This window comes from Cannabis sativa, chromosome X (genome assembly GCF_029168945.1).
Source record: "Cannabis sativa cultivar Pink pepper isolate KNU-18-1 chromosome X, ASM2916894v1, whole genome shotgun sequence".
Taxonomy (NCBI): domain Eukaryota; kingdom Viridiplantae; phylum Streptophyta; class Magnoliopsida; order Rosales; family Cannabaceae; genus Cannabis; species Cannabis sativa.
This window is the reverse complement of record NC_083610.1, coordinates 8,126,819-8,147,036: the sequence shown is the minus strand read 5'-3', so window position 1 is coordinate 8,147,036 and position 20,218 is coordinate 8,126,819. Positions and strand designations below refer to the sequence as shown.

The 20,218-nt window shown below is 36.8% G+C and overlaps 1 protein-coding gene across 1 annotated transcript; it reads left to right on the top strand.

Moving 5' to 3' along the window:
* The first annotated feature begins 514 nt into the window (after positions 1-514).
* LOC115703204 (B3 domain-containing transcription factor VRN1) lies at positions 515-4,548 on the top strand. The gene is made up of 4 exons (XM_030630722.2): positions 515-878; positions 2,788-3,469; positions 3,548-3,744; positions 3,835-4,548. The coding sequence occupies exons 1-4, from the start codon at positions 819-821 to the stop codon at positions 4,141-4,143; spliced, it is 1,248 nt and encodes a 415-aa protein (XP_030486582.1). The 5' UTR covers positions 515-818; the 3' UTR covers positions 4,144-4,548.
* Positions 4,549-20,218: the final 15,670 nt, after the last annotated feature.

The window sequence follows — 20,218 nt, the reverse complement described above, 5'->3', positions numbered from 1 at the left end:
TAGTTGGATCAAATTTTAAATATATATTATTAATAAGCTATTTTTTGTTAACAATCTAATAAGCATGTTTTTGAAATAAATACAGATTTAACAAGTTCTTAATCTTAACCACAAAGAATATCCTATCAAAATCAACTAATAATTAATTTCATTTCAAACAACTATCTAAGCAAATTGAGCATAGTACTCAATTCAAAATCTATAACAAATTCTCTATTAAAAACTTCATTGTAAAAGGAGAATATCTAATTTTAAGAGGAAATAAAAATCCTTACAAGAAATCTCCTACATTAAGAATCTAAGATTGTCTTTTTTCTTTATATAAATAAATATTACATGTTTTTTTGGTATGGGACGAAACCAAATTAAAGTTTCAATCATATTATTATCTTGTCATTTTCTTTATAAATAAACTTTTTTATTTTTTAAAAAGAAAAAAAGAAAAAGAAAAAGTGGAAAGAGTGAACTCGGGCGAGTTACAAGACTCATGATCTACTCGTTCAACTTTTAGGTCAAGTTGGGTGTGTTAGAGGTCGTACTTTTTATTTTATTTTAAAAATAAAAAAGAAAAAACGTTATAATTTTAGAACAAGAAACGGTGTTTGACTCTGCAAAGTGCAAAGCAGTGAGGAAGAGGGTAACTTAGATCTGAGAAAGCTAACAACTCAGTGGCCAGACGTAAAATGTCTCCACACCTTCCCGATTTCCATGTCTAATTCGAGCTTTTCCGTCTGAATTTTCTTCTGGGGTTTCCTTCATTTTCCATCTCAACCCAACCAGAAAACTGTCCCTAAAACAACATATCTATTTATTTAATAATGCATAGACCTTATTTTCACAAGCTGATTGTCTTGTCCATCATCCAAGCGAAACAACTGGTATTTTTTCATTATTATTTCTTTTCCACATTTTTTTTGTTATTATTTATGTCGATTGATTTTTTAAATATGCTTTTTTTGTTTAAGATTTTTCATACCAAAGTTTTAGAATTATTAGTTTGCAGATTAGGTAAACCAAAAAGAAAAAAGGACAATTCTGATTTCGTACAAAGATGATTTGTGGTGAAGATAGTGAAATAGGATTATGTGATTTTTTTCTTAGGTTTTATTATTATGACTAAAGCAATTGTTTCAATTCATGTTATACTGGACTGGTAATTTCATTTAAATTTCGATGTTAACGATGTTATGGAAGGAAATTAGAAAACATTTCTGATACTAATTTTAGATGCTGATACTCTATGCTTTGTGGTCATAAATTATAATGAAATAATTGACTATTTGTTGAAATTTTAGTATTTGTTCAATGCCCTTTGTGTACCTTGAAATCTGATATTCTGTTGAATTTTTACTTCATGTTGATGCCCTGTGTGTTCCTAAAGTGAAATCTTTATTTGCTTCCATGCAAGCTGACATGCATAAGGCTGTTAACATTGTGAATTGTTGAAAAGGTGACCTTGTTCGAAGTGCTTCTATGAGAATTTGTATTTTTCTACCAACTGTTAACTGTTATCTTGTTCGTTGTTATTGAGCTTGTTCCGTCAAATGAAATTGGCTAGTAATTTAAATCAGCTATGCAATGAACCAATAATTGGCTATGTAATTGATATAAATGTTTGTTCATTTAGTTCCATAAAGTTAGATTGGAAGTAGATTCTCATTGATCTTTCTCCCCATTTGCTTAAGCTTTTAGAAAATCATGTTACTGTTTTATGCACATTATGTCACAAGAGTTTCCTTGTTTTCTGTTTCTTCCGTGAGATTTGGATATTATATCTTTAGCATTTATTATATCATCATTTGAATTACTTTGAAATCTGAATCTTTACCTGTCGTAAGTGATTTTATAACGCCCGTTTTATAAAGCAACAAGTTAAAACAAATGTGTTAACAAGAATTTACTTCTAAATGATATGGAGTTAAGAAAACATCATGGAAAGTTCCTTTTGTAAAGGAAATGATCATGTGAATTTGAAGAAGATTCATTGGCAGTGATGCATGTCATTGTAGAATTTACTTGCAAAAAGCTACAGTTGCAGATGTCAATTTTGATTTCCTGGCAATCTCATAAATACAATACCTTTTTAATTATTACAATATAGAAATATGTTTTTTTTTAAATAATATCTTATGAAATTTTCTTGTATTAGAATTGCTAACATTTAAGATGATCTAAGGACAATGATAATGATATATCTACATATTTGAATGTCACATGTTACTTCTATGCTTTTATTTTCGTTCTGTCTTGAATACTCATTGTTCCATGAGATGGACGAAAACAGTTTTTAGGTTCAATATACTAATGCTTTAGTGGAATATTGTGTTCTTGAGGCATCTGCTCTAAATTCTTGTATTAGTTCTGGGATGATTTTTCCAAGGTATGGGGTGACAAGAAAGCGTAGAAGTCTGCTGATGTATAGTATATTAGTATACCTAAGAGTTATAAGTCAAGACTTCTTATAATTATAGTGGTTCTTTGGTTAGAAAGAAACAAGAGATCCAGGGACAGATTTGGATGGTTTCAACTTTGGGAGGATACTAAAATTTGGATGGCTGTTTGGATCTTTAGAACAAACGATCATAATTTCCTTGTAGAAGATGATATCCACTATTTTATCATCTGTTGTAAATCTTTGTTTCTCCTTTTGTTTTCTCTCTCTATCTAATAGAATATCAGTTTCTTAAAATATGTGTGTGTTTCTATATTGTATAGGCTTGTGTTTGATTTTATCATATTTACAATTTCTTCCAGCCAAAAAGCCTTACTTGAATTTTGTATTTGCAGAGGATCCCAGATAATTTTGTCAAGAAGTTCAGGGATGAGCTTTCAACTGTTGCTACAATCACTGTTCCTGATGGTCATATTTGGCGTGTAGGATTGAAGAAAGCTGATAACAGAATATGGTTTCATGATGGTTGGCAGGATTTTGTTGAACGTTATGGCATCCGTCTTGGTTACCTCTTAATATTCAGATATGAAGGGAATACAACTTTCAATGTTTATATATTTAATTTGACAGCATCTGAGGTCAACTATCAAGGAAATTCTGTGCATAGTTCTCAAGCCATTTACAACAATAGATGTCAAATCTTTGAAGAAATGGAAGATGATTCGGATGAAATATTGGGTTTTTCATCTGGGCGTATGGCAACTGGTCCCTTGAAAGCTAAGCTTCTTGGTGAACGTGCAGAGCAAATGGCACAAGGCAAGGTTTTCAATCCCCCATCTCTACAGAATTTGTTCAATGGGTCTAAACTGAACTGCATAAATTGGGGCATTGAAGGGAATATGGATCCAGCAAAGGGTACTGGCAATTTCCAAGCCCAAAATCAATTGACTCAAGGTGTTCCTCAGTTCAATGTTATGGAGTCTAAAAAGTCTGGTGAGGAAGTCAAGATGAACAATTCTGAAGAAGAACTGCGAAAGTCTAAAAAAGCTGGGAGGAAAAAGCGGAAAATTGATTCTAGTAAGTTCTTTAAACTTTTATTACTTCATATGTGCCGTTTTCATAAGAGTTTGTTGTATTAATTGTATGAAAGTGCAGATGGGCAGGAGCCTCCCATCAAGCATGATGAGACAGATATGCGCTTTAGATTTTATGAAAGTGCTTCCGCAAGAAAGAGAACTGTGACTGCTGAAGAAAGGGAAAGGGCTATTAGTTCCGCCAAAACATTTGAGCCCACAAACCCTTTTTGTAGGGTTGTATTGCGACCTTCGTATCTGTACAGGGGATGTATAATGGTGAGTTGTTCAATGATTCGATGTACATAACTTATTATTGATGTTTTCCGTTGCAGCCTTGGTGTAAATATACCCTTTCTGTCTGTGCAGTACTTACCATCCTGCTTTGCTGAAAAGAACCTGAACGGAGTTTCTGGATTCATCAAACTTCAGACGTCTGATGGTAGACAATGGCCTGTTCGATGCCTTTATAGAGGAGGTAGAGCTAAACTTAGCCAGGGCTGGTATGAATTTTCGCTGGAGAATAATTTTGGGGAAGGCGATGTTTGTGTTTTTGAGATGCTCAAGATGAAGGAAGTTGTGCTTAAGGTTACAGTTTTTCGCGTGCTTGAAGATGCAGGAGTCATAAACCATCCATCACAGCACAATGTCAACAATAGCAAACTAGTAAGAAATTGATGGATGGCCGGTATATTTTCATATGATAAACCGTATCAAATGATGCATGTTCCTTTAGGTAGTGATCTGATTTGTTGATGTGGAATCTTGGTGCTGTTCAGTACTCAGTATACTCGTCCGAATGACTTCATATAGCTTTCTTTTCTTTCTTTTTTGTCTCATGGCTAGTCGTTTCAGTACAAATTTTGTTAATCGTTATTAGGTCTGTAAATAGCTTGTGCAATCTAGTTGAATGTCAAACTGGACTCCTTATTGATCCTAATTACATCTCTCTTGAAGTTGGATTCTGAAGACTGAACACTAGTTTTTCATGTCATTTTGGCTATGATACTTGTGTGTCAATTGTGTATATAAACATGTAAATTGGATCCCTTTCCCTTATTTTTCATTTGAGTTTTAAGTTAAGAATGGTGTTGATAAGCTTAAGCGCTAGAAGTACAAGCCTGTGCTAAATATTAAAATAATAACAATAATAACAAAGCATCTTGCAGAATAAAATTACTGAGGATGGTGAGCCCACAATAATTTTGGGAAATTTCACTTTTTGCCCTTAATAATATACTCCATATCAAATTTTATACCCCTTACTAATTTATACAAAACAATTCCACTATTTTCAAATTCTACCCAAAATACCCCTTACATTTAATTTTCTCACTCTCTCTTTCCCACTCTCTCTTTCCCTCTCTCTCTGTCTTTCCCACTCTCTCTCCGACTTTTCCTCTTCGTCCCTGCCCAAAAACAAAACAACCGAACAACGAAACCGAACCCGACGACGACCACCACGCATACGTCGAACCCAACAACCCTCTTCTTCCCACTCGATTTTCCCCTCTCTCTCTCTATCTATCTCTGTTTTTCCTCTTTCTCTCTCTCTCGGTCGGTCTTGAATTCGACCCGTGCTCGTGGAAACCACCACGAACAGTCGCCAACACCAGTACCCGTACTCGTCGAAACCGAACACAGGCCATCGCCACCACAACCACGGACCGTCGCCACCACCACAAAGCTCAGTCAAAGGTAAGTTTTTTTTTTTTTTTAAAAAAAAATAATTTTTTAATAGATTTGGATGTGAATTATTGCATGTTGTTGAGATTAGTGGAATTTTTGTATATTTTGTGCTCTTTCTTGTGGTAGGTTGTATATGTTGGATATGTTTCAATGGTGTTTGTGTGTTTTTACAGCGTTATCGATGAAATGTCGATAGGATATCGATATATGTAGTTTTCTGTTTGTGTGTTTGAGCATTGTTGTCGACAGGTTGTCGATATCATGTCGACAATTTGTCGATGGTTTCACCTTGTTTGATGTTATGTAGTTTTGCCATGTAATGTCGACAATTTGTCGACTGTATGTCGATAGGTTGTCGATAATAAGTTGTACTGATTCTTATGGTAGTTAATTGTGATTATGTCGACAATTTGTTGACTATATGTCGATAGGTTGTCGATAATAAGTTGTAGTTGATCTTATGGTAGTTAATTGTTAGAATGTCGATAATTTGTCGACTGTATGTCGATAGTTTGTCGATAAGAAGTTGTAGTTGATTCGCATGGTAGTTAATTGTTATAATGTCGACAATTTGTCGACTATATGTCGATAGGTTGTCGATAATAAGTTGTAGTTGATCTTATGGTAGTTAATCGTTAGAATGTCGATAATTTGTCGACTGTATGTCGATAGTTTGTCGATAAGAAGTTGTAGTTGATTCGTATGGTAGTTAATTGTTATAATCTCGACAATTTGTCGACTGTATGTCGATAAGTTGTCGATGTTGGTCGACATTTCTTAACTTTTTTGACATTAAATTTTTTTTGGTTTTTATTTTTTCAGATGGCTCCCAGACTCATAATTCCAGCACCCGAGCATTTTACTGGCCGCGTCACATATAGAGGCACCAGAATTTTTGCAAAAATCAAAGCTCGGTTTGAGGAGTTCAATCTGAATAACACGGCGAAGGAAAGCCGTTTCGGCAGCTTTTGGAATGCCGTACCCTTGACATTCTCCTCGGTGTTATTTCACCGGTCGCCGATGCTCCACAAAATGAAAGTGGATGCTCGTGAGGGAGTTGAGGATGCGGTTTTACGTTGGTCGGAAGGAGGTCAGATTCGGAGTGCTGGAGTTTGCACTCATTACAGGCCTGGACTTCTCCTCGGGGCCAACAGAAGAGGAGAAGGCTGCGCAGGTTGCTCGCTCAGGGTCAGACCGATTGATCAACAAATATTTCAACCGGTCTGATAGTGTGAAGACAGAAGCACTCCAAGATATGTTCACAAACTGTCAGAACCCGGAAGACTTGTACAAGCTCGGCTTGTGCTTGTTTGTGGAGTCTGTGCTTCTGGGCCGCGAGGCAAACGCGCTGATTACGCCTCACATACTTAGATATGTCGAAGACCTCGAGTTCTTCTTCTGGATTCCTTGGGGGAAGCACTCATTCGCCAGACTCATGCACTCGCTTCAAAAAGACATGTTGAAACAGAAGGCCAACTACGAGAAGAGCCGGAGTTCTGATGTTCGGAAGACGAGTGCAAATACACAGCATATGGCTTTGCACCTACAGTACAATATTGGGCGTACGAGGCCATTTTGGAGGTTGGGAAGAGGTATGGCACGAATCACGGGATTCGCTTTCCCAGGATGCTTAGCTGGACGAGCAAGGGTGATATTGGAAAGAAAGACGTCAGCGCATTATTTTCTAGACGGGTATGAATTTCACTTATGTTCAGAATAATTATTTAACATAAATGGTTGTAATAAATGCTAAATGGTTCTATTTTGATATTTTTTGAACCATAAACAGAATCTTGAAGTGGTGAAGGGGCTACTTCCACGGACAGAGGAGGAGGCATTTGTGAGGACCATATCTTACGATGGTGTGGAGAACCTGGTTGATGATGGTGTGGATGACACAGAGGCTGAGGCAGGTAGTCAGGTACCAGAGACTTAGGTACCAGACACTCAGGAAACAGACACTCAGGTACCAATTTTTGGGAACTTTTTTTTTTATGTCTTGATTTTTTATTGTTTTTGTTTTGTGATATTTGTTACATTGTGGAATTATCGTATGCTTATCGTATTTTTTTGGTATATATTTTTTCAGGCCACTGGTTCAGAACTCAAATTCAAAGGTGCACCATCTTCATCAGGCGTTCGTGGTGCCGAGTACACTGATTTAGTGGCGAGGTTGGATAGGATCGAGGCTGACACTCAGGGTCTGTATGCTGCTCATGTCGAGCTGAAGAAGGCATACGAGACTAGCCATGTAGAGCTGAAGGGTGGTCAGAACGTAATTATGGAGCAGCTCAGAGACATATTGGCCATGTTGAATCGTCCGCCAACGGCTTGCACGGAGGCCCCAGCAGATCCATCTACCCCACCACCAACTGCATCACCCCCAGTAGAAGAGGAGGAGGTCTTCCCCGACGGGTACGATCCTTATGAGGGAGCTCCAGCGACTCCCATCGATACAGGTGTTATCCATGTACATGACACCGAGTCGCAGGGTGAGATTCTGTCGATAGAGGCACAACCTGCAGTGGTTAAGAGTCGGAAGAGGAAGAGAAATCCTCCTGTATGGTTCGGTGACTACACGGAGATGAAGAGGAGACATAGGCCATCTTCGACGTTTGATCCCCTAGAGCCACCGGATGAGAAATTGTTAGTTACTTTCCGAAAGTGGTGTGTTGGACTCATTCCGAACCACCGACTTCGAGATTTGAGAAGTGGTGATTACGGTCCATCATTCTTTTGGATAATGCTCACACCAAAGGAATGGCTTACAGATGACGTAAGTAAAGTATTTTATAATATTACTTCACTTTACAACTTTATGTGCAATTAATATATTTTTTTGTCTAACTGACATTTCCCTTTATATGCAGCAATGCATATGCTGAGGAGGCGATGCACCGACTATCCACTGAAATTTCCTCAGAAGGGTGTCATTCTCTCCACATTCGTGATCACCATGATCAGCAGTGCATGGACGAACCACAAGGGTCCGAGGAGAAACTTTGTGTGGGAGGATTATATCCTGGACTACTGCAGAGGGGTTCATAAGGTATTGTTTTAGTAAGATTTTAAATGTTGAACTATGATTATAACTTCGATTGTTAATTGTTTGGGAGGATTATTATGGTTTGTTAATTGTTTCGTTGTTCTCCGTAATTACAGTCCCAAGTCTTTGAGAGATGGAGGGGTAACGAGTATATTTACTTCATTCTGCATCTTCCCGAGGCAAGGCACTGGGTCACACTTGAAGTTGACATAGAGCTGTGGAAAATTAATGTCTACGACTGTGATTCCAGCGTCTGTCATTGGACCGCCATGGAACCCATCCTGAAGACTTGGGAAGAACTGCTGCCCTCGCTAATCCACTACTTGTCTCAGTTCTTCCTTGTTTTCATAAAAATTACCAAGCTCTATCACCCCTGCTTCCTTACTTTGTAAACAAGTAGTTAGCTCATGATTTTCCATTATATCTTCTTTTGTCCACATGGGAGCTTTGAACTTGGTACAAACTTCAAAAGAGGAGAACGTTGAGAAGGTTGCATGACGAGCATGTTCTTCAGTTCTGCCTTGTCGACTACTGCTAGTTCCAGGTGTAATGCGGTTTTCACTACGAGGTTGTCGTTCTCGCTGTGTACCTTAGTTACTCGGTACACACTCTAACCTCAACGAACGTCCCGCTACGGCTTCATCGACTGCCAAATCATGTTCATCGTCCATATTCAAATCTATAATAGGATCGTTATTGTAGAAGGTTGTATCGAACTCTTCAAACTGATGAAATCCTGTCGCTTCTTGTTCTTGCTCTACATTGGTCGGAACCTCTAAATTGGTCGGAACCTCCTCATTCACACCAATCCCAACATCTGTTTCGGGAACGCAAGACCCTACCACACTTTGAGGGAGAGGATTAGTAGGCGGCGTAGGCTCCGAATTCCCAACTTTTCTCACCTTGGTCACGAATAATGGCATAAACTCTGTATTTGACATTGTTGCCCTCATCTCTAAGAACGTTCTCAGTTGGCGTTCTCTCTTAATAACCTCTGGCGCAACCATTTGTCCCTTCATGTACAAGGAACAAATCTCCAACTTTTAATCATACGCTACGGGATCAACTTCCAACTCTTCATATAAAATTTGTCGCAGCTTCGTAGTGGGTTGTCTCAAAGAATCGTCAACGTCAAGCTGCTATCTGCTTTGTAAATCCAATTATAATTCTCTCATAACCAAACACCATCGTACGATACAACAAGGAACACTTTCTCTCCTGCAATTTCAAACCAAACAAACAAGGTGAGTAAAGGAAAAAACACCCAAAAAAAAAATCGACATCCCATCGATATCAATCGACATAATGTCGATAACAACAACAGCAGAAAATATGACACTAATTGTCGACATTTTATCGACATAATATCGACATAACTTCGACAACCACACTAAGCATGCTCGTCATCGATATAACATCGACACACCATCGACATTATATCGACATATTCTCCCAATGGAATTTGCATGACAGACGCGTGTACAATGGTAATAAATCCATTCTTATGTCGACAAAACAATTGACAAACACACAGTGGATGCGTTTCATGTTTTACGGTTACACATTTAATGTTAATAAATTTTACCTACGTTCCCAACAACCCTTCCCAACCATGTCAGACACGTGTCCTATCGATATGCTATCGACATGATGTCGACATTGTATCGACAAATAAGTTTGCCGTGTCACTAAATTGGCATGTTGTCGACATCATATCGACAGAGTATCGATATTTGGTCGACAAATACACCTTTTCATGCGTTTCACCTGTTCAGTTACACATTTAATGGCCATTAAATTTTCCTACATTCCCAACATGTATAATGCTCTATAAAAGCAAATTCCTTTCTTATTCATAAGTGTTCTTGTCTTCTACTTCTCTCTTACTCTTAAATTTTTTTCATATTCTTAAGTTCTAAATATGGCGCCAAGAAAGAACAAGGGCAAATTCCCCATCTTAACTCCTGAAGAGCTGAAGCAGGAGGATGATGGCATCATTACTCCTGAAATGCAGAAAGTTTTTGACGCCCAAAGAGCTTTCGAAAGAGAACGATGTGGGAACGAGTTCAGGTTCATGAAACTTGAAAGAGAATTTTGCAAAACTACAGTATGGCCGGCTCCACCACCAGGGTTCCCCGAAGGATGCCGTCGTTGCAAACTAGGCATCTTTAACGGTAAACCGGTGAAGCCTGGAACATTATGCAAGTATTGCAAGGCTCACCCACAAGCCAAAGAATTTAAAAAATAATTTGTTATGTTATGGCTTGTGGTGAGTATTATTTAATGTTTGTTTTTTTTATGAACTTCATTTTCTGTTTTTTTTTCAATGTTATTTTATGTTATGTTTAATGTTATTTTATGTTTTATTTATGGCTTGTTTACTTTTTTAATGTGCATCGACATAATGTCGACATAGTGTCGACAAAATGTCGACATGTTCTAAACACAAGGTTGATTGCTTTTTGTCGACATGCTATCGACAAACTGTCGACAAAATGTCAACAACTTGTCAATAATATGGTGATTGCTTTTTCGTCGACATGCTATCGACAAACTGTCGACAAAAAATCGAAAACTTATAAATAATATGCTGATGGCTTTGGTCGACATGCTATCGACATACTGTCGAGAACACGTCGACAATGGTCATCACTGATCTTCCCTATTACATATCGACAAACCATCGATAAGTTATCGATATATCATCGATAACAACTGGAAAACCCAGATTTCGACTGAAAACCAGATCTGCCAGATCTCAACAATTTCAGACCAAAAAACAGTAGTTCAAACAAATACGACACATATAACAATTTTAAACTACATAAAGTCTAACAAAATGCTTAAAACACAACTTACCCATTGTAATGGTGTAAGATTCTTGAGTGATATTGGGTTGTGCTTCGGTTTTCCACCAACACCCACCGAGAAACAACCATTCAAGAGGGAAGAGAGAGAGGGACGAGAGAGTGGGACGGACGAGAAAGAGGGAAATTTTTGAGAAGTTTTTTCAGTTTTTTCTAGAGAGAGAGAGTGGTGCACGAGAGAGAGGGAAGAGAGCGAGAGAAAGACCAATTTTAGTTTTTACCAATTTTATTTTATATTTTTTAAAAAAAAAAAGGGTAAAATGGGAAGTTCATGTAATCAATGGACTAAATTTGTACAAATTAAGGGAGGGTATAAAATTTGATATGGCTTGTATTATTAAGGCCAAAAAGTGAAATTTCCCATAATTTTTCGGGTGCATCTACTTTTTGGGGGTGAACCAATGCAAGATACTAAACAAAGATACCTAAAATTTTGAGAAATTAAGAATAATTTACAATAAGAAAAATATAAGTTCAAACAGAAATGTTAGAGTTTATGTCATGAAAAGTACGTGAAGACATTTTTAATTGTTAAATAAAGAGTAAATATTTGATAAATGTTAATATTTATTATTGAATAATTTATATTAAATATCGAAAAATCTTTTATTTATATATGAGATTGTGGCTTGTAGCTGTACAGAGAACTAAGACCATTTAGCTATGAATAAAACAGTAAGCAACATATTAAAGTTATGGAATTTTTAATCAACCGTTACTAGTACGGTTTACTAATGCCTGTTCTTCGATGCAAGTAATCTTGGTTTGGATTACTGATGTAGTGAGACATCAAAGTGAAGGTGTTGTATATAATAGAGATTATATATGACACGGACTGATATGAATAAAACTGCCTTTATTAACATGTCGTTCATCATAAAGACCTAGACATATCGTAACGATGATCAATAGTAGATCGACCTAAATCTTGAGTTATCATGAACTCATGTTCATGTTATTAGTTTCTTTGATTCACTCGTTAAAGTTTCTCAAAAAAGATGATTCTTACAAAATCTATTTTGGGAATCTAATAATATGGATGGTTGGGAACATGATGTACAACTATGGAATCCTGACTTTCCTAACGGATCGAGTATTGGAACCCTTTAAGTGTTAATTCTGGAACTAGAATGTTGTGCACAAATTCAGATGAGATCTTGAATTATAATTTCACTAGTGAATTAATGGAACTATAGGATAAATAAGTAATTAAAAGGGTAAAATAATATTTTGACCAAAACTAATTACGAACCAATACATGGAGAGCTAATCACTGGAAATGATTATATCAATAGACACTGCAGTTAAACTCAGTAAATAAAATTTTATGATTACGAAGAGTGCAATTCTATATTTATAGTAGAGTAATCATAGAATTAATAAATAAGAGATTATTTGATTGATGAGACAATAAATAATCTAGTTTATTGTAGCTTAGAATTATAGGTCCATGGTCCCCAAATTGCCACCTTGAAACTGTAAGGCTTTGTGCCCTAAATAAAACTCTATTTCAATATAATCTTTTCTATTCAATTATCGATAAAGAAAGAAATTTATTCTCATTACTTATTTAGTATGATTTTTGGTTCATGTGATCATTTATATGTTTATTTGATTTATAAATTCATCCAAATCCTTATCACATTGATATTATTGTTTATTGTGTTGTCAGCATAGTGGAAAGTAATCAAGATTATATGATTAAATGTATTCCTATGATTTATCAGTACACATGGTTTAACTGATATGATAATCTACAACGTAGTTTACTTGCACCTTGGATAAGTGATATGTCATTTCCAGGGCATTGAATAAAGTAAGCTTGGGTTGGATGCATGGAGTATGCATCGAAAGGGACCGATATTGAACTTGAATTAGATATGATAAACTTACCATAATATCTATTCAATTCAATATCACCTAGTTGATCCTAGATCAAATGATCTCAATCCTGAGATAGTTAGGTTCTAGTTCAGTTGCATTATTTGTGTTCTTTAATCTATTAGTTAAAGTCGACCAATTAGTTCTTCCCATGACGTATAGGTTAAGAACATGGTAGTTCAATTGAGTGGGAGCGCTAATCATAGATACGGAATCTATAGCTTTTATCCGGACATAGAAGTGAAACGATGATTTCCTTTGAGCTTGGCTTAACAAAGATAAATGGTTGAGTACTCATTTCAGTGATTATATTAGTTCACTGAAATATCATTTATAGGTAGCTAAGTGTTTTAAGGATAAAATACATTGAAGGGTGTAACAGTAGATTAATCTCTATGCAATGTAAATCATCTATAGAGAATCATTGATTATTGGGATTATAACAATGGATAACTAATAGTGTATCTATATCGTGGAACATATAGAGCGTTCTATATAGCTGAAAGTGCAATTCTAAGTTCTATAGTGGTGCAATGAGGAATTAATAAATTAGAGAATTTACTTGGTAAATTCTAGATCTGCTTATTAGTAGCTCGGTTACATAGGACCATGGTCCCCATACTAATTGAGACAAATTGCTTGTAAGACTCAGTTAATTGATTTTAGTTAATCAATTATAATTCTAAAATTAGACCATGTCTAGTTTGTGAATTTTCACTAAGATATGACTTGATTGTGAAGAAATAGGATTTTAGGGTTTATTTGTTAATTAAGAGACTTTATAGAATCTAATTAATAAATATTATAAATGACAATTTTATTTGATAATTATTTTAATTATTAAATAAATAGGTTTGGCATTTATGGGGTTGAAAGTACAAAAAGTGGTATTTATGAAAAATAGATAAAATAGTTGAGAAAAATGGCAAAAATCTAACTAGTGTATGGCCCACTTCATGGCAGGCCACTAGGTGCTATTTTTGCTCTATTTTTATCATTTTTTATTCCAAATAAATCAACCCTAACCCTAGATGAAATTAGTATAAAAAGAAAGCTATGGTGTCATTATCCAACTAATGCTTCAAAAGCTAAAACCTAGTTTTCTTTCTCTTTGACAACTAGGTTTATGAGATTTCATCTTCTTCCTTTCTTCTTCTAATTTCGAAATCATATAGCCATCTTTACAAACCAACTTCAAGCCTTAGTGATTGAGTGCATGCCCACACATAACAAGTGGGTCCTCAATCATAATGTCTAAGACTGTGAAGAATCCAAATAACAAAAGGAGTTTCGGGCTCAGATCGCGTGATACCCTGCTACAGAAAGGATACAAGGGTTATAGATCTGAGCGGAAGGAGTCATTTAATTTCGCCGCAACCAATGAAGGTGTCTCATACTTTTATGTGTTTATTTTATATCGTTTTAGAAGTTCATGTTTAGGATGTTAAAAACATACTTGTTAGTAAATTTAGATCCTGGCAAAACATATTCCAACAGAAATATTGTCTAGGGTAGGGATACATTGTATAAAGATGTTCAGAAAAATCTATTTTGAATTGGCAAAATAGTAATTATTTATTTTTGTAATAAATAAATAATTTTTTCAAATTAATTAAATAGGGAAAAATAAAAAAATTGTTAAGATAAATTTTTTCGAGACAAGATTTGTCAGTACAAAAATATTAGGACAAAAGACACCAACCTTGTCCTAAAGATAATGGTAAGTGCCTATGCTTGTCCCTATCCCTATGAGATTTGTCTTTTTGGGTTAATTAATTCAATTAGGTAAATATCTAATTTAAAAAGTGGTTATAGATATTTCAAGGTTGTTGAGATATTCTCTCATGTAATTGAGAGATTCCGTCATAAATATGTAAACGAATTCAGTTATAGATATTTGTTTATTTAAATAATTAAATAATAATTTAATTAAAGGTATTTGACTACTATAAATAGAAGCCTGATTTGATAAAAATGGCTAAAGGATACATCAGACTTACCTTTCCAACAATAGTATTTCTTCAAGTGTGTTGTGTTCCATGCCCTCGGTAATACTGTGTCATCCATGTGGGCCAACTTGTAGGTCCCTGGCGGGATGTCTTTGGCAATCTGATAGAGGCCTTCCCAGTTTGCTCTCAAGACTCCTGGATCCTTAGTATTTGGGAGGACTTTCCTTAGCACCAAGTCTCTGGTCTTAAAGGCATGCAGGAGGACTCTTGAATTATAGTATAGTGCTGCACTTTGTTGATACACCACTAATCTCATTTGGGCTACATCTTTTCTTTCCTCCATGAGATCCAAGTTTTCCGCCATTGTTTTTCCATTAGCCTCCTCGTTGAAATTCTTCAGACAAAACGAGTTGAGTTTCATCTCAATAGGAAGTATGGCTTTGCACCTGTAAACCAAGGAGAAATGAGTTTTGCCTGTGGGGGGGAGAGGGGTGTGTAACTATACGCCCAGAGTACATTTGGTAGTTCATCCACACATCTGCCTATAAGCTTTCCCATCTTTGTTTTGAGGTTCTTCTAGATTATTTTGTTTGCCATCTCAACTTGCCCATTAGCCTGAGGGTGCACTACTGTTGAGAATCCCCTCTTGATGCCTCTTTTAGAGCAATAAGAACTCAGCAAATCTCCTTCAAATTGGGTCCCATTGTTAGTGATGATTCTGTAAGGTACTCCAAATATGAATATCAAGAACTTATTGATGAAGGATACCACTTGTGTAGTAGTGATGCTAACCAACGCCTCGGCCTCTACCCACTTGGTGTAATAGTCTATTGCCACCACAACGTATTTTGCCTTGGCTCTCCTTGATGGTTAGGCCCCAATCAAGTTAATTCCCCACATGGTGAATGGCCACAGGCTGTTCATGCTTGTCAGTTTTGCTGAAGGGGGCCTGCTACAGCTAGCATGCCACTGGCATTTCTCACACTTTTTCGCAAAAGTCGTTGCATCTTTCTCTAAGCTAGGCTAGTATTATCCCTTCTTCAATACTTTCCTTGACATCAAATAACCTCCTGCATAGTTCACGCATTCTCCTTCATGTATTTCAGATAACACTCATTGCGCTTCACTTTCTTTTATACAATGTAGGAGCGGGGTGGAGAAACCTCTCTTGTATAGAACTACATCCATCAAGACATATCTAGCGGCTTTATACTGGATTCTCTGTGCCTCCTTCTTATCCATAGACACAACTTCCCTTCTTTAATGTACTCAATGTACGGAGTCATCCAAGAGGCTTCTTCCCCTCTGTGGGAAATTATTTTACCAGGATCTTAGATCTACTCACAAGTATGTTGATTAACACCCTAAATATGAACTTTCTAAAACGATGAAATAAATACATATAAAGTTTAGGAAACCTTACATTGGGTGCAGCGGAATATAATGACTCCTTCCGTTCAGATATCTAGCCCTTGATTCCTTTCTGTAGCAGAGCATTATCAATATCTGAACCTGGATCTCTTTCTCTGATTCTTTAGTGCTGAAACTCCTTCTTGCTGAAAGTCTTTCTTCACGATCTTCCTCACTATGGTTGAGGTATCACTTTCTGTGTGTGGGCACTACTCTCACACTAAGGATTTCAAAATTCAAGAGGGAAGAAAGAGAGAGGGAGTGGTCGGCCAGATAGGGAGAGAGAAGGCTAAGGTTTTTCTCTGAAGGAAAAATTAGAAAATTTAAGTGTAATTTTCTTGAAGCCTTCACTATCTATTTATAGCATTCCACTAGGGTTAGGTTTGAATTATTTGGCATTAAAATAATGAAAATATCAGTTTAAATTCCCTACAAAAGTGGCCGGCCCTATACAAGTGGATTTGGGCCTCACTTTTTGCAATTTTGCAGTTTTATCTTTTCTGCATCTGATTTTCTCAAAAATGTCAATTTTCAAATTCAACCATTTAAATGCCAATTCTAATTATTTAATAACTATAAATAATTATTAAATAATATTGTTATTTATCATATTTATTAATTGAACCATACAAAGTATCATAATTAACAAATATGCCCCTAAAACTCTTTCTTTACAATTTCGCCCTTACTTAGTGAAAAATTCACAAATAGACATAGTCTAAATTGAGAATTATAATTGATTAATCAAAACCAAATATATGAGTCTTACAAGCAATATTATCTCAACTAGTGCGGGGACCATGGGTCTATATAACCGAGCTTCCAATAAGCAGATCAAGAATTTATTACTAAAATTCACTAACTTATTAATTCTTCGTTGAATCCACGCATAAAACTTAGAATTGCACTCTCAGTATATAGAATGCTCTATATGTTCCACCATATAGACACATCATTAGTTATCCATTGTTATAATCCTAATATGATCAATGATCCTCTATATGAATGATCTACATTGTAAAGGGATTAGATTACCGTTACACCCTACAATGTATTTTAATCCTTAAAACACTTAACCTCGTATAAATGATATTTCAGCTTATGTGAAATGAGATCTCCACCATTTATTTTCGTTTGGTCAAGCTCGAAGGAGATCATCCTTTACTTACTATTTGCTAGATAGAAGCTATAGATTCCATGTTTATGTTAGCGCTCCCACTCAATTGCACTACCGTGTTCCCAAAATGTACGTATCACCCTGACCTAAAAGTAGGCTTAACTAACAAATCAAAGAACACGAATAGCCTCTTGAGATTGAGCCTAATCATAACAGGATTAAGATCATTTGATCTAGGATCAACTAGGCGATATTGACTTGAATAGATATTACGGTAAGTTTAATAAATCTAAGTCAAAGTTCAATATCGGTCCCTTCCGATGCATACTCCATGCATCCAACCTGAGTTTTACTTTAACCAATGCTCTGGAAAGAACATAACATTTCTCCAAATGCAAGTAAACTCTGTTGTAGATTATCATATCAGTAAAACCTTGTGTCTGATAAATCTAGGAAACTTTATTCACATAGTCATGTTTACTTTCCAATGTGTTGACGACACAATAAACAGGATCAAGTATGTGAAAAGAGTTTCAGATGAATTTATACATTATGTACATATAATCATGAAATAAATCATGTGAACCATGCAACATTAAATGTTATTTCTGATCTATATTAATAAGTAAATCTGATTATATTGAAATGAGTTTTATCTAGGACATAAAACCCAACACCCTCTACTTGTAACACTTGATCACACTCAATAGTTGGTTAGGCTAAGAACTCGACCCGCATAGACTTTAAGATACCATCCTCTTGGCGTTGCTCTCCCTTGGGATTTGTTCAACTGTGAAGTGTTGTGGCTACTCTAGGTAACTCATATCCTTAACCAAGTATGCCACCATCCTTGGCCCTTTTGCTTAGTATTCTCCCCTCACTTAGAAAATCACCAATTGCGAGTCACTGAAAATCCGTAGCCACGTAACTTTTAATTCCTTGGTGACTCTCAATCTGGCTAACATTGCTTCATACTTAGCCTCGTTTTTGGATGCCTTGAAGTTGAACATTATCGCACAATACATTTTGGTCCCTCCAAGGGCTATCATCACAACTCCAGCTCCTACTCTGTTATCATTCAAGGATCTGTCCACATGCAACTCCCAAGTGGCCTCTCCTTCTCCATTTTCTTCTGACTCTCCATCAATTTCTTGCTCTTGGTCTCTCTCGTTTGGATAGTAGGTGAACTCTACCATGAAATCTGCCATCGCTTGCCCATTGATCAACACTTTTGAGGTGTAAGTGATGTCAAATTGACATAGCTCTATCAACCACTTGAGTAAGTGCCCTGAGGTTTCAGGTTTGTGCAAGACTTGTCTCAAAGGGTTATTGGTCAACACCACAATTGCATGCACGTGGAAATATGGCTTCATTTTTTGCGACACCACTATGAAAGCGTAAGCCAACTTCTCGATCTTCGAGTAACAAGTCTCAACATCCACAAAATGCTTACTGATGTAGTACACAGGCTGTTGTTACTTTCCCTCCCTCTTATAAGGGCATCGCTTAAGGCGTGTTCAGAGATTGCAAAATGTATGTGCAACTTCTCACCTCTTTTTGGTTTGGCCAACAAAGGCAGATTTCCCAGGTGCTCCTTCAAGCTCGTGAAAGCTCTCTTGCAATTCTCGTCCCAAACAAACTTCTTATTTCCTTTGAGGGTGTCAAAGAATGGGAGACATTTGTCGGTGGACCTCAAAATAAACATATTCAGAGCGGCTACTCTCTCGGTTAGACACTGGACATCCTTCCTATACTTCGGTGATTCCATGTCTATTAATGCTTTAATCTTTTTAAGGTTTGCTTCTATACCTCTCTCATTGACCATGAATCCCAGGAAATTTTTGGAGGACACGCCGAATACACACTTGTAACGTCCCTGCTTCAAGCCTCCATTGGGCCCTTACACTCACAGACTCATGGCTCTTATACATGAGTACGCCACTCTGGCTGCTTCCAGGATTGATGAATTTTCCTACAAACCAACACAAGTGTTTCCAGCGAGCTTTGTCCTCACTCGCACGCTTCACGGGAAAACTTCCCAGGAGGTCACCCATCCTGAAATTACTCCAGGTCAAGCACACTTAACCATGGAGTTCTTTCATGATGGGCTACCGAAAAACAAGATGCACCTTGTTGATATAGGCAGTACCAATCAATTCATTTAAGCCCTCTTTAACTGTGTAGTCCCATACCTACACAGTCTCAGAATCATCACACTTGACCTTCCCCAAGCGATGTGGGATTGCACAACTTACCTGGTGTTTCTCCTTACGGATCATGGGACTACTGACTGTCACAATCACCCCCCTTATGGGGTCCGACGTCCTCGTCGACCACACTTCCGGCTGAGTCAAGGCCCTGATACCATTTGTAATGTCCTCGCTTCAAGCCTCTATTGGGCCCTTACACCCACTAACTCATGGCTCTTATACACGAGTACGCCACTCTAGCTGCTTCCTAGATTGACGACTGTCCCTACAAACCAACACAAGTATTTCCAGCGTGCTTTGTCCTCACTCACACGCTTCCTAGGAAAACTTCCCAAGAGGTCACCCATCCTAAAATTACTCTAGGTCAAGCACGCTTAACCATGGAGTTCTTTCATGATGGGCTACCAAAAAATAAGATACACCTTGTTGATATAGGTAGTACCAATCAATTTTTAAGCCCTCTTCAACTGTGTAGTCCCATACCTACACAACCTCAGAATCATCACACTTGACCTTCCCCAGGCGATGTTGGATTGCACAGCTTACCCGGTGTTTCCCCTTACGGATCACGGGACGACTGACTG

What these genes read in the sequence shown, in the direction of transcription:
- LOC115703204 (XM_030630722.2), top strand. Translation starts at nt 819, where the DNA reads ATGCATAGACCTTATTTTCACAAGCTGATTGTCTTGTCCATCATCCAA. An exon ending in AAAGCGGAAAATTGATTCTA is followed by an intron (nt 3,470 to 3,547) that starts GTAAGTTCTTTA and finishes ATGAAAGTGCAG; the next exon opens with ATGGGCAGGAGCCTCCCATC. An exon ending in TGTACAGGGGATGTATAATG is followed by an intron (nt 3,745 to 3,834) that starts GTGAGTTGTTCA and finishes CTGTCTGTGCAG; the next exon opens with TACTTACCATCCTGCTTTGC.